The sequence below is a fragment of the Medicago sativa genome, chromosome 2 (genome assembly GCF_051527215.1).
Source record: "Medicago sativa cultivar Bolivia chromosome 2, Bolivia_mono, whole genome shotgun sequence".
Classification (NCBI taxonomy): Eukaryota; Viridiplantae; Streptophyta; class Magnoliopsida; order Fabales; family Fabaceae; genus Medicago; species Medicago sativa.
This window is the reverse complement of record NC_140750.1, coordinates 1,150,516-1,170,305: the sequence shown is the minus strand read 5'-3', so window position 1 is coordinate 1,170,305 and position 19,790 is coordinate 1,150,516. Positions and strand designations below refer to the sequence as shown.

At 35.8% G+C, this 19,790-nt stretch overlaps 1 protein-coding gene across 3 annotated transcripts in view; it reads right to left on the bottom strand.

Annotated features, from left to right (window-relative positions):
* LOC146943417 (vacuolar protein sorting-associated protein, putative (DUF1162)) overlaps positions 1-19,790 on the bottom strand; it is a 46,185-nt gene that overhangs the window by 1,055 nt on the left and 25,340 nt on the right. For all 3 annotated transcript variants that reach the window (XM_085741690.1, XM_085741691.1, XM_085741692.1), the window contains 26 exons: positions 18,000-18,185; positions 17,793-17,909; positions 15,676-15,956; positions 12,882-14,434; positions 11,566-12,782; positions 10,197-10,325; positions 9,922-10,077; positions 8,841-9,410; positions 8,679-8,750; positions 8,179-8,583; positions 7,877-8,060; positions 7,054-7,798; positions 5,802-5,918; positions 5,364-5,637; positions 4,219-4,332; positions 4,065-4,148; positions 3,279-3,329; positions 3,018-3,197; positions 2,407-2,735; positions 1,942-2,295; positions 1,784-1,847; positions 1,180-1,326; positions 724-828; positions 521-631; positions 334-438; positions 128-197 (listed from right to left, as the gene is read on the bottom strand). In XM_085741690.1, coding sequence (XP_085597816.1) covers positions 128-197; positions 334-438; positions 521-631; positions 724-828; positions 1,180-1,326; positions 1,784-1,847; positions 1,942-2,295; positions 2,407-2,735; positions 3,018-3,197; positions 3,279-3,329; positions 4,065-4,148; positions 4,219-4,332; positions 5,364-5,637; positions 5,802-5,918; positions 7,054-7,798; positions 7,877-8,060; positions 8,179-8,583; positions 8,679-8,750; positions 8,841-9,410; positions 9,922-10,077; positions 10,197-10,325; positions 11,566-12,782; positions 12,882-14,434; positions 15,676-15,956; positions 17,793-17,909; positions 18,000-18,185 — 7,720 coding nt within the window. The remainder of the gene's footprint in view (positions 1-127; positions 198-333; positions 439-520; positions 632-723; positions 829-1,179; positions 1,327-1,783; positions 1,848-1,941; positions 2,296-2,406; positions 2,736-3,017; positions 3,198-3,278; positions 3,330-4,064; positions 4,149-4,218; positions 4,333-5,363; positions 5,638-5,801; positions 5,919-7,053; positions 7,799-7,876; positions 8,061-8,178; positions 8,584-8,678; positions 8,751-8,840; positions 9,411-9,921; positions 10,078-10,196; positions 10,326-11,565; positions 12,783-12,881; positions 14,435-15,675; positions 15,957-17,792; positions 17,910-17,999; positions 18,186-19,790) is intronic.

Here is a 19,790-nt window from a genome sequence, read left to right as displayed (position 1 = left end):
AAGAAAGCACAATCAGTAAACAAGCAAAAAATAAGTCCATCTTCGACAATAATTGCTGCTGGTAATTCTTAAAGTTGCCTCCAACTTATAAAGAAGATATCAAAACAATCCATTCACGTCAATTCACCTGACAGGACACCTGGAAGACCATGCTTCTCGGCTCCTCTTATTGGAGACTGAAGAAGACCAGTGAGTCCCTGTAAACAATATGGGCGAGTGAAATAACTTAATATACAAAGAAACCATTCACGTTATGCAGAAGGAAAAAAATGCAGGTGGTGAGGTGCACCGTAGAAGGGGGTTACATGAATCAAGGGAAACATGTTTTAGTACCTCCAAGACTTCGTTAATAACGCCTTTACTATCAGAAGCTACAGTTGCCTGTTGTTTTTCAATCCTTGAAGCTATTTGGTCGTCATATGTAAAAGCAACAATACCCTGGAAATAGAAAAGGCTAGCAAGGATTAAAAACGAAGTAAACATATAAATCAACCTACAATTTAACCAAAGCAAGAATCACCTTGCGTGCAACTTTACTGAATTGAGAAGCTGCATCACTGACAGCATAGAGTGTGTTACTTAAAAGACTAGTGGTGCCTTCGGCCATGCCCATAATAAGTCCAGTAGGGCTCTGCAAAATAAATCAATAATGCTTATCTGAATTGTTCCACAGGGAGAACAAAAATAATTGAAGAAAGGGCAACCCTGACAAGGCTTTTTTACCCGCATAATGTTGTTTGCTGGCACAGATAAGAAATCTCTAATCCCGTGCCCCATGCTCCTTGCAAATCCCAAGGGATTACCAATTACACCAGCCGAACCAAACAACTACAGATTTATATTAAAAAAGGTACAATTGCTGTTATACAGATGTTACACTAAGTTCTTTAAGGCAATGCACCATGTACAAAAGTAATTAAAAATTTAATGAAGATTAGTTCATTATGTTCTTGTTATACAGGATGTTGTATATAAAAAATGTTAATATAACCGACCAACTAGCTACATTTAAAAATATTTGAAATTTGAAATTTTAAACAGAAAGAACGAAAATTTCCAAGAATCAAGATAGCAATTGAAATAAGTTTGACAACTTCATGCATTGATGTACACTTAACATTTCTTGGATGATGAACGACAAAACATAGAATGAGTCTGCGATGAAAACTAACTCATTACCTTGTAAGTCTCATGAAGTAGTTGGCGGTTGTAATGCCTAATTAGAATCTCTTGAATGGATTCCCAACTAGCCGTGTGATGCGCAATGGTTATATCCTTCAGATAAATATGTGCTCCCTCAACATCAGCAAGAGCCATAAGACCTCGCTGTAATTATATATAATCAGTTGTTAAGAAACAAACCACTGTATAAATGAGTTGGCTGTGCAATCATATATCTAAGAAACTTTTAAAGCTTCCAATAATGGCAATTAAATGAGCGTATAGAAATGAAAACCCTTTAGCTGCACTGACTGAATCAGAAAGAGAACTCAGACCCTACGCAGAGTGCTCAGAATGGCGCTTGCTCTGCGATTTCGCCAAAATTTCTGCTGTGTTCATCAGTTTTTAGTCCAATAATGTGTCTTTTCATGGGTTTGAAATGAAAATAATTAGGATGTAATTTTTCATGTTTAGATGTGTTTTTTTGTTCAATAGTACAGCTCTTTGATTTGAAATCTGTCTATGGAAATGAATGTGACTCTATGTGAAGGGTACCGGGGTTTGAACCCTAACAACTAATTACTAACTACTAACATTTGCCTACAAAAAAAAAAAAACGTACATGGATAAGGAACTCCTTCGACGTGAGTATTCTATTGCGAAGCATCCAAGGTGCACTGGAAAAACTGGAATTGTATAAATTATGTTAGTAAGTCTTTAAATACAATCCAGAAGTAGCCCAAACTGAAGTTAGAATAAATTTAAGAATCAGAAAGTGACCTTAAGGTCAATTTGATTGGTGCCAGTTCAAACATTTCAATATAAACTTTCTTCTGGGTTCTGGCTAACAGGTAAATTTCCTGCCATGGGGCTCCAATTGGAACGATAGAAGGCAAAGATGCAATTTTCTTAGATTTTGCATTAAATATCGGAGCAAATCCAAGAGGACTTTGGTCACCATTCAATCTGAAATTTTCACTAGTTTGAACAGAAGATGAATCCTTTAATGATGTCCCGTAATATTGATTTGAAGATGGTTTGGTTCCATAGTGCATCCCTGAAGAGATATTTGTAAAGAACTCAAATAAGCTTAATATGACTTCTTGTTCAATCTCAAGACGGAAATCTGCCATCCTGCAAGCATCAAGGTTATTATGTATGATAAGAAATCACTTTAAAGTACATAAACACCAGGAAACATTAGTCACAGTAAACTGTAAAGATGCAACAAACTTAGATAAATACCTCAATTTTATGTGCTCAAATGAAAGAAAGGATGTGTCTTTCTTCTTCCACTTAGATATTTCTAGGCAGAAAACGGGACTAGAAGAGCTGCTGGAGAAATTCATTTGATTTGATTTTTCAATTCTCGATCTTGTGGCATCATCCCTAAATTTTGTATAATCAACTTGACGGGATCTGTATCCACCATTGAAGGACAACATAACTGGATATGGAGTAGAGCGCAACTGGTTATCAATTTGTATGAATGATATTCGCATGGAAAGCCTTTGGCGATCCAAACTTTGCAGTAGGTTGATTTGTATATCATTAATACACGCAAAGAGCAACTCCTACAGAAATGCAAGAATTATTAATATCAGATTCATAAATTCAACAATAGAGATTCTTTGATCTCTGAAATTCTGTTATTGTGATTTCTCAATTTAGTTACAGCTCAACTGACAAGTGTCAGTTGAGTTGGTTACAATCTATTGAGTTAATCACAATAACTGTTAAGCAACATTTCTTAGCTACTCTGGGTACATGATAGTTATACTAAGTTGTAGCTAAGCTATCCTTTGATATTACGGAGATAGAAGAGTACCAAATCTAAAAGTTCATAGTTCAACTACCTGTGGGTACGAGTTAATCAAGGAAATTCCAATACATGGAATAGAAATTGATATCTTGTCTTTATATTCTGCAGGTCTAACTTGATTATGATCATATAACCTTTTCTCTGTAGCATTTGGAACACTTGGTTTCTTCACTTCATTAAAAATGTGGTAATTTGAATCGAGAACACTAAGGACCTGAAAGGAAAAAAAGTTATTGAAGGTAAGAGTTGTGATTTTCCATGTCAGATATATGAAATAAAATTACTATGGAGTCACCTTTGTTGCTCCCTCTGCATGAACGGAAACAAAGAAAATTCTCTCTGGCTTCTGGAATCAAATTTACATAAGCGAACATTAGATTACCGTGGAATCCAACCTTGTAATCAAAGATAAACTGCTATTTATCACGTGCTAAAAGAATCAGCTCCACAAATGTCATCAACAAGTGCTCTATAATATTTCTTATTTCTTGAATTTATTTAATTAATTTTACAGTTTCGAATTACTGTAATTTAGATGTGTTGTGTCAATGGATTTATTGAGGTTCTCTGTTGAAAATATATTAGGATCTTTATATTTATTGTGTAGGATTATTGTAGAAGCATATTATATCGTAACATATCATACAATGTAAATGGGTATAAGATTTCATATATTTATTTTGTATTTATTGCATTGAGCCTCTGTTGGGAGTCTCATTGAAATGTGATATGACTTGAAAAAGTTTTTATAAGTGGAAGGTATCCCTCACCTTAAAAGCCAGTTTTGAAGTAAGCGAATCTTACCGTGTATATCAACACTATATTCTGAGTGTGTTCTACTCAAGTATTTTCATTTTAATCTTTATCTTATAACATTTCAGCTATTTTCAGATCCACCACACAACACATGTCCATATTATAGTCAATTGGTTGCACTTTGTTCTCTCCTTTTCCTCCCACTATATATACCTAATATACTCAATAGTTTTCAACAATAAAAAAAACATGTAGTATGTTATGAATGGAATATGTAACATGTAAAAACAACTTTTTTAATCTTGGAAAATGAAAAATGTTTTACCTCAGAGGTTGATGGCAAGTGGACAGGCATATATTCTTTAACATCATCAAGAGCATACATCCCCAAAACTCGCTCGCCGGGTACCTTTGATTTTGGAAACAAACATTGTTAGGTTAAGTCATAGGCGGTTTTCATTGTACCAAAGTAATTTTACCTCCACAACAAGACGATGAGGATAGGAGGGCTCATCCCAGGTGTAAGGGTTAGAAGCATAGGAGTGAATGACTGTGTCAAAAACTTCACACCTCTGCTGATATATTCGCAATATCTAGAAAGTAGCAATAAAATCCAGTTACATAATGATTAAAAATAGCAAGTGATGCCCATGCACTGTTGGTGTATGGCTTTTGTAACAGTATAACGTAAGTAAAGAAAGAACACTCACAATTCATCACTAATGCAAAATAAAAGGACATTTTGTATAGCAACAATAAATGTTTAGTCAAGGAAATATAGATGGGAAGTTTTTTCAATTGATTCTATAAATTAAAATTAATTTTATAATTATTGTGCATTAAAAGTTCAGCTTTGACTAGGGTATTCATCCAATACGGACTTCTGTGTTTAGCAGCGCATTAATTTTATAATGGGTTGGCTGCTGGTTCTCTTTAGTCTCCATCTACCATTAAGTATTGGACTATTCTCCATCCAGTTTACTCTAATTACTAGTGCTTCTACAAGTCTTCTCTGTACAGCCTAAATCACTTAAGTCAAGAGTCTACCAGCATCTCTAATCTCTACTGTTGGAATTCAGCATCGACTAGAAATATGGTCAAAGTAGTCCTTATAGCTCCTGACCTAGCTTTCGAAGATGAATCACACCTTAAAATGAAATTCTAAAATAATATCAAAGTCTATTCTAGATATCTTTGTAAGCAATAATCTATGTTATTCAACATGTATTTGTCTACACTCCGTATGTCCAATCATGGGCCTGAGAGGGGTGCTCAAAACCCACAACCCGTTGAGATATGGTCATAATAGTCGTGTTATAAGACTTGAGCATGTTTCAGTCCAACTATTCTCTAAATTTTTCTAATAGTTTCTCTTATAATATTTCTATGCCTTCCTCTGCCTTAAGTGATCTAATTATCCTCCATCCGAGCTACTCTCCATGCTAAAGAATCTACAACTCTTCTCTCTACATGCCCAAACCATCTAAGGCTATTTTCCACAAGTGCCACCTCAACTCATTAATCATTAAATAAAACCAGCAGCCCTTAAAGGAGCATAGGTCAGCACCACAATTTCGGAATCTAAATAAATATTGTAATGCAACTGAAAAAACTATGGACATACCTCTTTGGAGAAATTATCAATTCTGTATGGCATGTACCCTGTATCATCATCAGACAAGAGAATCAAGTTGGTCCCTGAGTTTCCCTTGATGTTTCCAACTATCTTTTCATCTCCCATTGATATGTCAGCATTTTGCACTTCAACCCGTATCATGCTTGAAGTGCCAAGAACAAAGTTTCTCATTTTCAGTTGTGTATCACCCAGATGATCTGGTAAAAAGCTGCCAGACCACTGCCATCCAGTTTCATTATAACAAATTGAAACAAGAAGCTCCCTGCATCACATGTTTCAAAAAAAATATAGTATGAACAAAAGGAAGAATGATATGTAGAAAAATTATATAAAAACAGAACCAGAATGCAACCTTTTTGGTTAGTGGTGGAAACAACGACCGTACTTGTCTGAGATAAAGAAATACAAACTACCAAAAGTACATACCTGCTTGTATCTGTCCAGTGAAGATGAGCATGTTCTCCTACTCCTAGATAAAACGTGACATCAGTGCCCTTCTGTTTATAAATTATTTCCTTGCTGCAGGCATTGCTGATCACATATCTGCATATTTAGACATCATTCGGTAACTAGAAGGAATGGCAAAAGTAAAACACTAGCGTTTCTCTCAACAAACTGGTATGCCAAAAGCTAGTAGGATAAGGCTAAATATGGTTTTTAACTACAGCCAAATTCCTTATATTAACTCATTTTTTTGTAAAGTGAGCTTACACACTATTTGCAAAGGTTTAATTAAATATTAAATAGAGAATAGGGAGGCAAGCAAAAATCAAACTCTAGACAAGTTCATCAAACAGGCATTATTTCAATCTCAAGGAACCAACAATTCAAAAAGATTAAACTACGGAATTACAAAAAAGATTTCATCAAAAACATTCTTTTCTTTTTTGAACAGCAAACCAAAGCATATTTTTTTATAATATCTATCTATATTAATATACTAGTTACCTGCGATGGAAGAACCTTTAATTCTTTTAGCATAATTACAGATAATATTTTACTTTGTAACTGATTTGTAATTGTAATTATTGTAATTAGTATTTGATGGTGTATATGGTTTTTATTTCAGATTTTTTCCCATGTGACTCCTTAATTAGGATAATTCGTTAGAGCCTATAATTTGTATCAATGTTCATAATTTAAAACACGAGAAATATTTTCAGATTTTTCCTCTTCATAATTTCGTTTGAAGTTGGTATCAGAGCTCTGATTTGTGAGATTCTGGTTCTGCATAAGAAACCCTAGCTGCCATAAACTAGATCCTTAGTCAAATGTGCATTTTATTTAGCTCAGCGTTATGGGATTTACCACCAATTCATCAAGGAAAAGCTAGGCAATGGTCTTGTAACAACACACATCTCAGCGTTGAGTTACTTCAAGATCTTACTTGAAAATGGGATATAATGTATATCCAACCACCCCCTTAAGGGGGGGTATTGTGCAATTAACAGATTTGATTTTTCCTTTGAAGTTGGTTTGTTATAGTAATTACTATGATTAGGATAGATATATAAAAGCCTATATATTTGTATCATTCTCTAATCTTAAATAGAGAAATACTTTTCAGATTTTTCTTCAAGTCATCCCATGTCAAGGAAACATCCAAAAATCTTAACCTTTTAAAGAGAGGTCCGTACACATTCATCAATAACATAACCTATGAACATCAATATATTACCTAGGCTGGAAAGCGATTGCATTTGTCCTCCCACCATATGGTTCAGCAACTGAGATAGACGTCACAGCCAGAATAAATGCAGAATTTGACGTCAGATGAGGGACAAATATTGTGCTTGAACCACTTTGCGGTAGCAGAGAAAATGAGTTTGACCATAAAGAATATGGCATCTGCTCCCGCGCATCTTTAGGGAAACACCCACTCATTTTAACAAAAACATCATTCACAGAGGAAGTAGGGCTTGGAGAATACATGCATGGAACAACCCTTTCATGCTCATTATTACAAGAACCCGAATAATTCCAAGTTGACTGGACCCCCGAGCTCAGTGTATTTTTTAATCTTCCAAAAGAACTACTTTGAAATGAAGAATTGCTTTTTCTTTTTTGCCTTCCCAAATTGCCACGGTAATTGCCAAAGAATACAGAGTTTGGATTATCATCCTTTCTACATGAAATTGTATGACTATCCAGGTAACTCCTTGGCTCACGCGAAACGCCGGCATGTAAACCATTGTTGGAGGCAAGTAGAGAAAGTCCATCCTTTTTATCAGAAAATGTTTCATTTACACCAACATCGTAATATGAGGGAATCACAAACCCCCTTTCATCAGTTTCACTAGAGGCCTCCTTCACACACAACGGAAAACCCATGCAGTTATACAAAATAAAGGGAACAAAAATAATAAGTTCCCTGCTACCGGAATATGCATCCATCACCTTTTCAGCCGTAACATAATTATGTCCTACGAATAAAAGCAAGAAAATACTTAAAAAGGATGCACTCATAAGAAGAAAAACAACCCAAAAATAAAATCACTTACCACTTGAATTATTGGATTCGAATATCAGCGTTTCAGATAATGAAAACTTGGTTTCACTGAACTTGGCCACTGTGCAAAAAGTTTCTAAACGAGGAAATTTAAAATCACAACATTTAAATCCATCAATGCAGATCTCTAGTCCTAGGTCATGTGAGGGATCAATATGATAAATAGAAGTTTTCACCTACAAAAGAAAATAAGTAGCCTTTATAACATTGCACCACCAGAATGAAGAGGAGCTAAACTACCTACTCTGTGTTAAATGATCAATTATATATAATTTGTAAACAACCATCACAAACCTCTGAAATTCTTGCAGTATGATCTACCCCACCACTCTTACTAATCAACAAAATTTCCTTAGGAAGAAAGTTGTTAATTACTAATGGAGCACTAAGGATCAAGTGATGGATATAGTGCTTCTTTGCGTCATCAACCAAAAGATTATTTTTCACCCGGCCAGATGAAGTCAAGCTGATACTCTTAACTGATATACAACACCGAAATGGATGACTACTTGGATGAGATGGATAGCAGATGAAAGATTTAAAGTTTCCTACTTTTGTATCTAATGAGAGAAGATTTGAGAGTTTATGAGCTTCACTCCACAAATAAGAGTTCCCCACTGGCCTCCACCTTACACAACCAGCTTCAGCCAAATGCAGTGGAAGTGGAAATTGTTGCCCAGGGTGTATCGGATCAAATATCTGAAATAATAAAAGTATACATCATACAAGTATTACCACAAAAATAGCAATGCACTATAGACTGGAATTATGAAGTATTAAAGGAGACCAAGTACCCTTGGTGCCACACCAAATGGAATATCAAACCGCAGCTCAAGCGATGTAGAAGTAGCATTTAGAAGAACAACCTACATTTAAAAAAATTGGCTTATAAGAAAACAATGCATGGGGTAAATGGAAACACCGTCCATAAAGGATAAAAGTCATTTTAAACTTACAGTGGAATATACTCGTATCAACTTGCTATAGCGTAACGCAGAAACATCTAAAACAACAGGAACAACGAAAGTCGGGGCAGTGTTCATTCTACCATCATTGCCATTTTCATTATATGACTTGGAGAAATTTGCATCAAAGCATGTTAATCCAACTAAATCCATTGAAATTGGATTGGACGGCACAGATGTTCCTTCAAGCTGTACCATAATATAACGATGTGCTAAACCACTTGACCTTTGCTCGTTTAGACTATCAGAAGAATGATAAGGTCTGTAATGGGAGAGCTGTTCAGCATTTTCATCCATGTATATCGTACTTGCAGAACCTGGTTGCACACATTTTGCATGATTTATATCTAAGTCATAGATATCATTAGGATTGATATGCCCATGATATACATGATATAGAAGTGGAGCGGAAGTTAAGTTTTGTATAACATAAGGAGCAACACATTTTCTTGCAAAAATGTATTCAGAACATGGCGGATGTAAAAGTTTATTTCCTTCATGATCTTTCAATCCCATCAGACCCAAGGCATCATCCAACATCTCAGCAGTGCGTGAAACACACTGAAAGAAACAAGGCACATAAGTACAATATAAGTAGTGGGTAACATCTCATAATGAGAGTCTTGATATGTATACAGAAAAACCAAGGTTAAGAACGATAAATACTGGTATATAAAAACAACAAAAGAAATCTGGTTTATCCCACAAGACTGAGAAAATTTTCAGATCTATTTATGGAAAAGATGATACTTAGAATGTGTCCACTAGACATAAGGAAGGAGAGGTGGTCGGGGTGTTGTTTTTAAGGGGTTGGGAGGTATAAGGATTCAAACTATATCCATTCTAACACAGTTAACAATATTGAGTTCGGTCCATTCAAAAAAAAGGTAACCTCAAAAGCTGGTTCAAAATGGGTTCTCAATACCCCCACAAAAAGCGACAACCTGATCCAGTTACTTCCACAGTTGTCCGTAGACCGGAAAGAGATGATTTGGAAGCGCCATATCAATAACATGTTGCTATAAACGACAAAGGGAAAATAACTTTGATCTGAAAACAAAAAATTACATACCTCTACTAAAGACTCTGTAATATTAATGTTCAGCTGAGTTGTTGATTCGAGAATGATATCAGTTGAAAGGGACCTGTTCGGAAGAATACTGATTTCTTGATCCCTGACCATAGTGAACAGAAAATGCCAAGGCTCAACGAATGGCTCCCATGCCACCTTCAATTTTGCATCATAAACACACATAAGCAACAGTTAACTGTTAAAACAAAAAGAATAAAACAACAATGGTTTGTACAACAGATAAAAAGATAAAAACTATGGTAATCTCAATACACCTTTCCGATGTTTTTGTAGTTTACTTGAAGATCGCCCGCGAAAGAACATTCCAGGTGTTTTCCACATGCAGATGCATGGAAGAGGATGCTTCTCACAAGAATTTCCAGTTGAGGCCCATTATAGCTCCACTACAAGACATGAAACAAGGCTTACAATGCGAAAAAAGAAAATGTGAGGAATCAAACAAAATACTTCTCTTCTTTATCAATGTTTAGTCAACAGCTAAACTATTTTCCTATATTCTTTGACAAATTTCATTCAGACAACAGTCTAGGAATCCATTCACATATGCCATTGCAATGCACTGGCCATTCCATATTCCTCCAAATAACCCATCCTAGGATTAGTTGCAAACTTGTGTTTAAAATCCTTTTGTTTCTTTTTTTTCTCTGTTTCAAACATTTTCCTTACTTTAGGGCTTCAAGCACAAACGTTGACCCAGTTCTTTAGCAGTGCTGTCCACTGCCCTCCTGGTCATCAATTTACTGTTTGTGAGGGACAGTGTACGAGTTCTCTGTTTACGGTATTTATACCAATGCTCGATTTTCCGACACCTTTAATTGCTGCCTTCCATGCTCCTTTGGGGCTAAAGTTGTTTGGATACAGCACAATTATTTTAAAACCTCAATCTTTTTTTTTTACAGATCAAGACCTCAATCTATCATTCCGATTTGGTTCATAATTATGACACCATCACTTTATGTTTTTCTTAGGGTTTTAGTTGTGAAGGCAGCGGTAATCCAGTGTTACATCTACAATAGCGGCTTCAGCTATAGTTAGCACCAGTCCAGAGATCGCATTCTTATTTGAAGATTTTACACCTTTGGTTAGGATTTCATCCCAACATCATATATTGCTAGCTTTAAATTTGTAACATCTGGTATAGGGTTCAGCTACTGTAGTGCAGGCCATTTTGGTTTGGCTTATTCTTTGTTCATGAAAACCAACTGTTATTTCTCCGGTGGTAGTTCTCAGTCACAAACTTTATTGGCTGTTTTTTGAGTTCCTCGGTTTATCCAAATTATCTTTTTGGGTTTTGTTTTTTTAAAGATCTTTTTGGGTTTTATTATGTCAAGTGTTATATCATCTTATTTTATCTAAAACTCGTAACTTCAATACTAACCAACTTTTCCAACTCACTCATACAAACTAAATCTGTCTTAGACCAATGAGAGTAAACATCTAAGGCCCAACCTGAACTGTGTCAGGACCCACTGTTCTAAAGGTATATTTGATTATATATAAGAATACATTTGAGAATGATAAACCCGAAGAAAAAAAATAGAAGCAAATTTCTAACTAGTGAGAAAAGAGACAGAACAAGAAAAACAGGCATATAAGTTGAATATCGAATATTTAACAACGTACCTTTCCATCTGTTAGTAGAACAGAAACCTTCCTCGCTTGGAATTTGAAAGAAATGCTTCCAGTTGAATTTTGAGAAGATTCTGATTTGGGACCATCGAATTTTAAAGCACCCCATAAATAGAATGCAGGATGTGAAAGCCATACATCCGAATGATCACATATAAGCTCCATGTTGACTGTTGTGTTGCCTGTATCACTTTTACTGAGGACAGCATCCATATGAACCTCGACTATATCAAGAAGTGGTAAAGATGTATGACTTCCATTCACAACAAATGTCATTACACTGCTCAATCTTTCCATATTAGACTTCAGTTGGATATCCCTGCTTCTTAAAACTAATTCAAAACCATTCACTTCGATAGAAACAGTAAGAAACTCTGCATCCTTTTCTTCAAGAATATCAGAGGGCGCGCTTAGAGTTGTTAGGTTTTGACGTTTAGCATGCTGAAGTTCCACATGCGGTTCTTCACTGGTCCAGATGGGGATGTGAAATGTGATACGAACATTTTCCGACCTAATAATCAATAAGACAGCATTTTCATTCTCCTGAATAGTAAAAGGTATGGACGTACTTTTAGAATCATGGAAACTAGAATCATCTTTTACTTCTGCTTCTTTTATAGAAATACCAGTATCTACAGACAAATGCTCAGATGCTGCATCGATAGGAGTTTTTTCCGAAGGTAAATAAAGATGGTTGAGAAAATTAACAATCTCAGTCCACTCAGACAAATGAAGCCATATATCAAGAGACGAAAGACAAAGACTGAGCTCATTCATGCTGTCAATAGACTTAGAAAAACAAATGCCGAGTACAAACATGGAACAGGAAGTTGAGGCACATTTTGCCAAGACAGAATCGTGTGAAGAGAAAATCACCAATCTAGAGAACCTCAAATCCAACCATACCAATGAATCATCAACTAGGGATGCCGAACAAGTAAACTGCAAATCACCCTTGCTTAATGGTTCCACAAAACCTTCGTGACTATGACAGAAGCTTATCATCAATGATTGAGTGCAACATTTCACTTCTGTTAGTATACTGTTCGACGGCATCAAGGTTGATGAAGTTGCTCCAGTTGCCTTTAAGCTTCTCTTGGACTGAAGAAATTGTAGAACATCAGTTTTGAAACAGTTGGATTGGTCATCAACTGATGAGAATCCCTCAATAACATCCCATAAAGCCATGCATCCATCAAAAAAATAGATATCTGTATATGAACGAAAATTTCATGAGTACAATTACACAATCCAACAATATAAAAGTAAACAAGCAAGAAAAAGATGATCAAAGTATGCAGAAGTCAAACCTTCAGCAATAATATGACAACTGCTGATGCATGTCATTAAACATATAGAAGAAGAGCTTTTGTAGTTAGATTCACCACCACGGGGTATTCTGACCCAAACATCAGCATTTAAGGGTGTAATTAAAGAAATTGTTACAAATTCGGTATTCCACTCATTTGTAGCTAAGCCAAGTATATTATTCGTGTATAAAAGGAATGATATGTTCAGATCTCGACCAAATATATTTAGACAATTATTTCTTTGGGCGAGCTTATGAGTAGGAACCAAACACTCCGTTGGGATGTTCTTCAATACATCATCAAAACCAGAATTCACAATGAAAGAACAATAAATCTGTGGCAGTTCGAGCTTCAGAAATTGATGTTCATTATTTTCCACTGGTAAAACAAGATCGCTATCCAAGATTTCAAACTTGTATGTAATGTTCATTTCATTTTTTAGAACTATATCACCTTGCTCATCAGAAGGAAACTGGTCACCGGAATAACCACCCCAATCAGAGAGTGAAAAATAACCAATGATGATGGAAAGGTATTCAGAGGGTAGCATGCAGTACACATGCTGAATGCCAAAGCATACTTCTAAATCGACAGCTGAAGATTTGTTCTGTGTTTTCCTGACCCTTACATTTAAAATAGGGGATAAATTTGCAGTGGCAGGACCCCATAGGTAATCCTGAAAATTATGAGGCCCCCAAGATGACGTAAGAACCAATCCTTCAGAAGAAGATAATATGTCCATATTGTCATCGCAAAATGATAGGGAAGATTTGCATGTAGGAATCGTGATTGATCCAATTATGCATGATGAGTCATGAAAATGTGCTCTTATTCCAAAAAGCTGCAACTCAATCGAAAAATTATTCGAGATTCTCGCAATCCCAGATTCAAGTAAATTTCCAAAATCTGACTTGCATTTTGATGAAGAGACGCGGAAACTTTTGGGGCTAATTATTTTTCTATCCCTCAGAGTAAAATATTTTCTCCAATCGGGAATAGCATATATGAGTGAGCTCTCCAGATTATCAAGAGGACCAGAATTGTAAATTGTAACAAACGGAAAGCAGTCAAATGGAATGCATGCAGAATCCGCGTAACCAACTTCAAAATAATTTGAGAATCCGAACTTTTGCAACCCAAAACATGAAAAAGATTTTGAGATATCCACAGTATTACTTGCAGTGGATTTCTCAGAACTGGTACTATATGCAGACAACCTATGAAAGAACCCGACAACCAGTCCAACAATATGCGGGTAGCAGTGGATATCAGCATTATTTAGATAGATAAAACACTTGTGACATACTAAATCAGTTCTGGGAGATTCATAATGCATTGCAAAACATGCATCAGCCAACATAGCATCATCAGGATATTGATCAAATTCAATACTTGGTCCAGGAACAGAATGTGCTGGGACTGAAGCACTAGGAGATGATAAATTCACCGATAATAGCACAAAACAGTCATCTTTTTCTTCTTTAACTTCATAAGCACGGATCATCAAAGACTTCGTGCTGATAAATAACTCCTGAAATTCAGCTGAAGCATACCTACAAAAAGTAAAACAAAATGCAAAGATTTTATTTAGTAAACATTGTTGGCATATAAAATAATATCTAATAATATCGTGGGTAGGTCAGCTCTGCAAAACCAATTTGAAAGGTGAAGGATGCCTCACACGTATAATTACATTTCAAGGTGACATCTCATCCTATGTGGGACTCTCAACACACTCCCTTGCATCTAGAATTGGAAGCGTGCTGAGTAGTTTGATAGTGTGTGGCCAACGGATCTTGGACACGCTCTAATAGCATATTAAGTTATTTAATATACATAATGGGCCTAACTCATCCTTACAAAATTGGTTCGTCAGGTAAGGAGCACCAAATTTTATAAACTCTTGTCATGCCTTAATCTCTTTCCCATATGGGACTTAGGTTTTCTAATTTACACCAGCATTGTTGGGCTTGGTGCGTAGATAAATTCGCTGGCGGCCTAGATTGATAGACTTTCTTCACGCCTTATTTCTTTTCATTGAGAGACTTGAGCTTTCCTTAATGGAGATCAATAAATGCCATTGTCCAATGAAAAATTAAAAATGAGGGGAGGGGCCAAGGGGAAAACAATATCTTATATGCATCCGAATTACATGGACATACTTAAACCAGTCCAAAGTCTTATAGTGTTGTGTTGTCGGTTATGTTGTCAATATAAGCGCATTGTGGCACAAAAGTAATGTGGCAGTGTGGAACAATAGCTATCCGCCTTCACAAGCAGTGATGCAGAGAAGAATAGAGTTCCGGCAGCTTCTGTGCTTGCATTTCGCACCAAAATCTAACTTGAAGCATTTATTTTTATTTTATTCTAATGTGTTTCCACTAGAGGAAAACCTTTTCAAACTGATTCTCCAACCATATAATGGAGGCGCAGATAAAACCTAGTCTCCAAACTCGATAAATGATGCCAAATTGCCAATAACCGCTATACCCAGACTGTGCAGTTAAGACTTGAAAAGACAGAAATATAAGTCCTATCAATCACCACAGTACGAAGGAAAAGTCTATAACTTAATAGAGCTTTCAGCAGCCAGGTATTTAATACCAAAAACAAACACTTAATGACATTTACTAGGACAGTCCAATCAAACATAATATACAGAGCAAACAAACTACAAGTTTATATAATTACAAGGTAAGGAGGGTTATGAAGAGTGATTCGTCAAAATGCATATTTTCCGTCAAAATGGAGAAAAAGTTCAACACGGGAAGAAGAGGGACAGTTGTGAACATACCGTACATAAATTTCTTGCAAAGAAACCATGAGCACTGAGCTTTTATCTCCTCTATTTTCAAGGTCAACTTCTAGATCGACGGAACCTAGTCTTGAAATAATGGATATACCAAAAGTAGAATGCGCCGACACATCCGAAACAATATTAGAAGGAGAAACACAGTTCACGATTTCAGATTCACCCCTTACAAGCAATGAGTCCATATGAGTTCTCAATTCAATGAATGCGCCATATATTGAAGGGGAGAAGTGTACTTTCAATGATTCTATGAGCATATAAACCTGGAATCAAGAAGTATTGGGAATCAAAAGAGAGAAGACAAAAAAGGAAAATACTCTGTATAGGAGATGCAGGTTGGTGTGCGTATACAAATAAAATAGAATATATGTGGGCTCTAAATAGACTACACTTTCCATCTATGAAGCACGGACATGCGTTGGTGTCCGACACCGACACATATGATTACATTGAAATATGTGATTTTCTCAAACTATTAGCGGTGTCGGCGTGTCAGTGTGTGTCGTGTCCGGTGTCCATGCTTCATAGGAAATACCTTCCAACATACTATAACACCCTGGGTGCCTAATCATGGTTCCCTAATATATTAATTGGTCTTCGTGAATTCAAAACTTTTTAAAACAAGATTGGAATCCATGTTAAGTAGGGATAGGGATATCATATCGTACTTTTTTGGGGGTGCGTATACAAATAAAATAGAATATATGTGGGCTCTAAATAGACTACACTTTCCATCTATGAAGCACGGACATGCGTTGGTGTACGACACCGACACATATGATTACACTGAAATGTGTGATTTTCTCAAACTATTAGCGGTGTCGGCGTGTCAGTGTGTGTCGTGTCCGGTGTCCATGCTTCATAGGAGATACCTTCCAACATACTATAACACCCTGGGTGCCTAATCATGGTTCCCTAATATATTAATTGGTCTTCGTGAATTCAAAACTTTTTAAAACAAGATTGGAATCCATGTTAAGTAGGGATAGGGATATCATATCGTACTTTTTTAGGGAAGTCTTTGAGGGTAGAGGATATAGTAGATGATATCATTGTAACCTCTTGGAAGCGGATTCTTGCTTTGTACTAATGGTTTTCCAATCCTCTTGTTTGTCTTAATTCTTGTTTGACTGAACCCAGTCCCATCTCATCCCCTACAGTTGGTGGCAACATGATTTGTGTGAAACTAATCACCAAGCTAGAAGTATTTCTCTTGAGAAATCTAGGTGATCTTGAGTACTTTCAGGGCAACAATGTTCCAACTTCTACCTATTGGAAAAGATCAACATGACTGAAGATGAAGTGCCAAACCCATTTCATCTGCTGTGATTAGTGACGACAACGAGATCAGTGGGCACACAAACACACTAAATCCCTATCTCCTACAAGGTTTCATGATTTTTGTGATATCCCAAGTGTGTCCACTCTGATCTCACACCCCCCTTTAGCTTGGAGGGGGTCTACAGCACCAATTGTCAGCTTTGCTGTTATAGTTTTTTCCGTAGGAAATTCTTAAAGATATATCGCTATTCAGTTAGTTCTTTTACTAGTTAATTGTACCAATCATACATGTGTTTCTATAAATACATTGATATTAACAAACAAAATATGATGATAAAAACCTCATTCATTTTCATAATCCTCCTAGCTTCAACAAACTAACAGAAAGGACACCCCAAGTGGTTTTCCTAGTTCATAATACTCACACTCTAGGGACTAAAATATAGAAAGCTAAGTTACTATAAATTAGCATGTTTAAACTTTTATGACAAAGATAGCAGTGGAAAAACGGGATGATTTGAAAAAGGTTTAAGTAGGAGAGTGATGGAATTTAAATCAAATTTCAATATAACAAATAAATCAAGGGTAAAAACTATAGAACAATTGAATGAACCAGTAAGTTGAACAAGTTTAAAGGAACGTCTCAAAATACTGGCAGCTTGTGCCTTTGATAATTAATTTGTTAAGTTCTGAATCGAACTTGAAACTGAAAGATCACAAAATTTTAGTGATTGAAAGATCAAAGCTACGAATAACAAATCGCATCAAAGCAATAGAGAAAGAATAATTCAATCAACAACATCTAATCTGCTAATTACCTCTAACTGCTTCAAAATGGACTCATCAGGGATGACACAGAAAGCGATGAAAAATGAAGCGGCAAATTTCTCAAGAATAGAAATCTTTTGTGACTGGTCAGAATTAACAATGGTGATCTGCAATAACAAACAATCCCAATGATACAAATATCAGGATAGATTACAAACATATAAATCGGACGAAATTACATGCAATAAGAATCAGACCTTGAAATCATTGAGTTTAACATCAATGTAATTATATAGATCTTGAAAACGGACGCCTGAACAATCGTTAGATGTGGATATTGTATTTGAAAAGTTCTTCAGGAAGTAAGGCTGATCTCCGATTTCGGAAAGGAAAGACTCGGGACCAATTTTAGACTTAAAGCACAAAGACCTTGACGTAATCACCTGCGAAGAAAAATACATTGGTTAGAAGAATTAAAAGGAAAACAAAAGCCAACTAACGGGTAAAAAAAACTGTGGTATAAATCTTCAAACTTAAGACTAAGATTGGCTGAATTGCTTGAGAGATTAACTATCGGCCTTGTGTATTTATAGCAATTAGAATATGATCAAGATCCTTTGATTATAGGGATGGGAACAAGAACCTTTATCTAATTAATTTGAATTACAATCATAAAGATATATCCAAGATATTTACATAAAAAAAAATGAAGTAAATTGGGGTAACCATTAGCGTCATGTATTTATAACAATAATATTACAATCAAAACCCTTTATTTATGGGGAAAACATCAAGAACCGATATCCTCTGTAGCACCGACACTTTTGATGGAAGGTGTGTCCAGTGTCAGACACCAACACGGCACCGGCACCCGCACATGTGATTATGTTCAATTAATTAATTTTTTTCAAATTTGTACCAGTGTTGACGTGTCTTGTGTCTGTGTTTGTGTCAATGCTTTATAGACTATATCTACATTTGTGTCTAACTTAGACACTTCAATTCCAAGGAATTATGTTAACCAAATCAAGCAAATTTTGTGGTCTTGAAGTGTTGTCTCCAAAATCCACATGGCCAATCAGATTTTGGTTTTCATTCAAAATTTTCTAATAACAACTCCACCAGCCTGTTTAATTCTAACTTCGCTTCTTGTTTTTCAGTGTTCCAACAATGTCTCTCTCCCGCAAAAACCAGCTGACTTTGTCTCCAATTGAGAACAGAACTTGTCATATTACAAAACACCCTCCTCCATCCACATGTTTTTTGCCACATGCTTACTTGTGATGCTAGCTTATTATTGAAATTGAATCCTAATTTAGCATTTGCACTACTATTTCAAGACTGTCAGGATTCTTTATGACCTACGAGTAGATGGGCTGAATATTATTTCTGAATGATTTGAACTCGTGGTGTGGACACAAGACCAAGAAATCTTATTCTTAAATTTAATTAAGAGGAATGGAGGGTGAGTATAATAAAGCATAGTTATCAGGGCTCTTCGTAACCGCTGGCAGAGTTTTTTCGTACATAGGTTCTGCATTTCATGTCTCTCATATAACGGAAAGGAAATAGTTTTGCTAATAAATTGACTTCTTTTGGTATTGTAAACCCTAGGATTTCATGGTGGGATCCCATTCCAAGCCCTATTATCGATTACTTCTATTGTGATATGTGTCTTTTCCATGCTTTACATTTTGTGGTGTATGGGCTTCAGTCATGTCTCCAATGCACTTGTGCTTTAGCTTACTTTAAATAAAGCTTTGGTGTGTTGCAAAAGATTGGTAGGCTCGGCCTTTGCGATTTCAGATTCATTGTGATGTATTTGCACATCAATCTGATTGTATCAACAAAACAAAAAAGGTATAATACAGCCTCCAAAATCAAAAAAGCTAGATACCACAACAACAAAAAATTAAAAATCATCAACAAACAATACAAAAAATTACCAAACCTGTGTGCTAGAAAAAAGTATGACACAAACATCATCCTTACACATAACAGGTTTAAGAAACTCTAATAAAATGCACCATATGATGTCATGAGCAGTT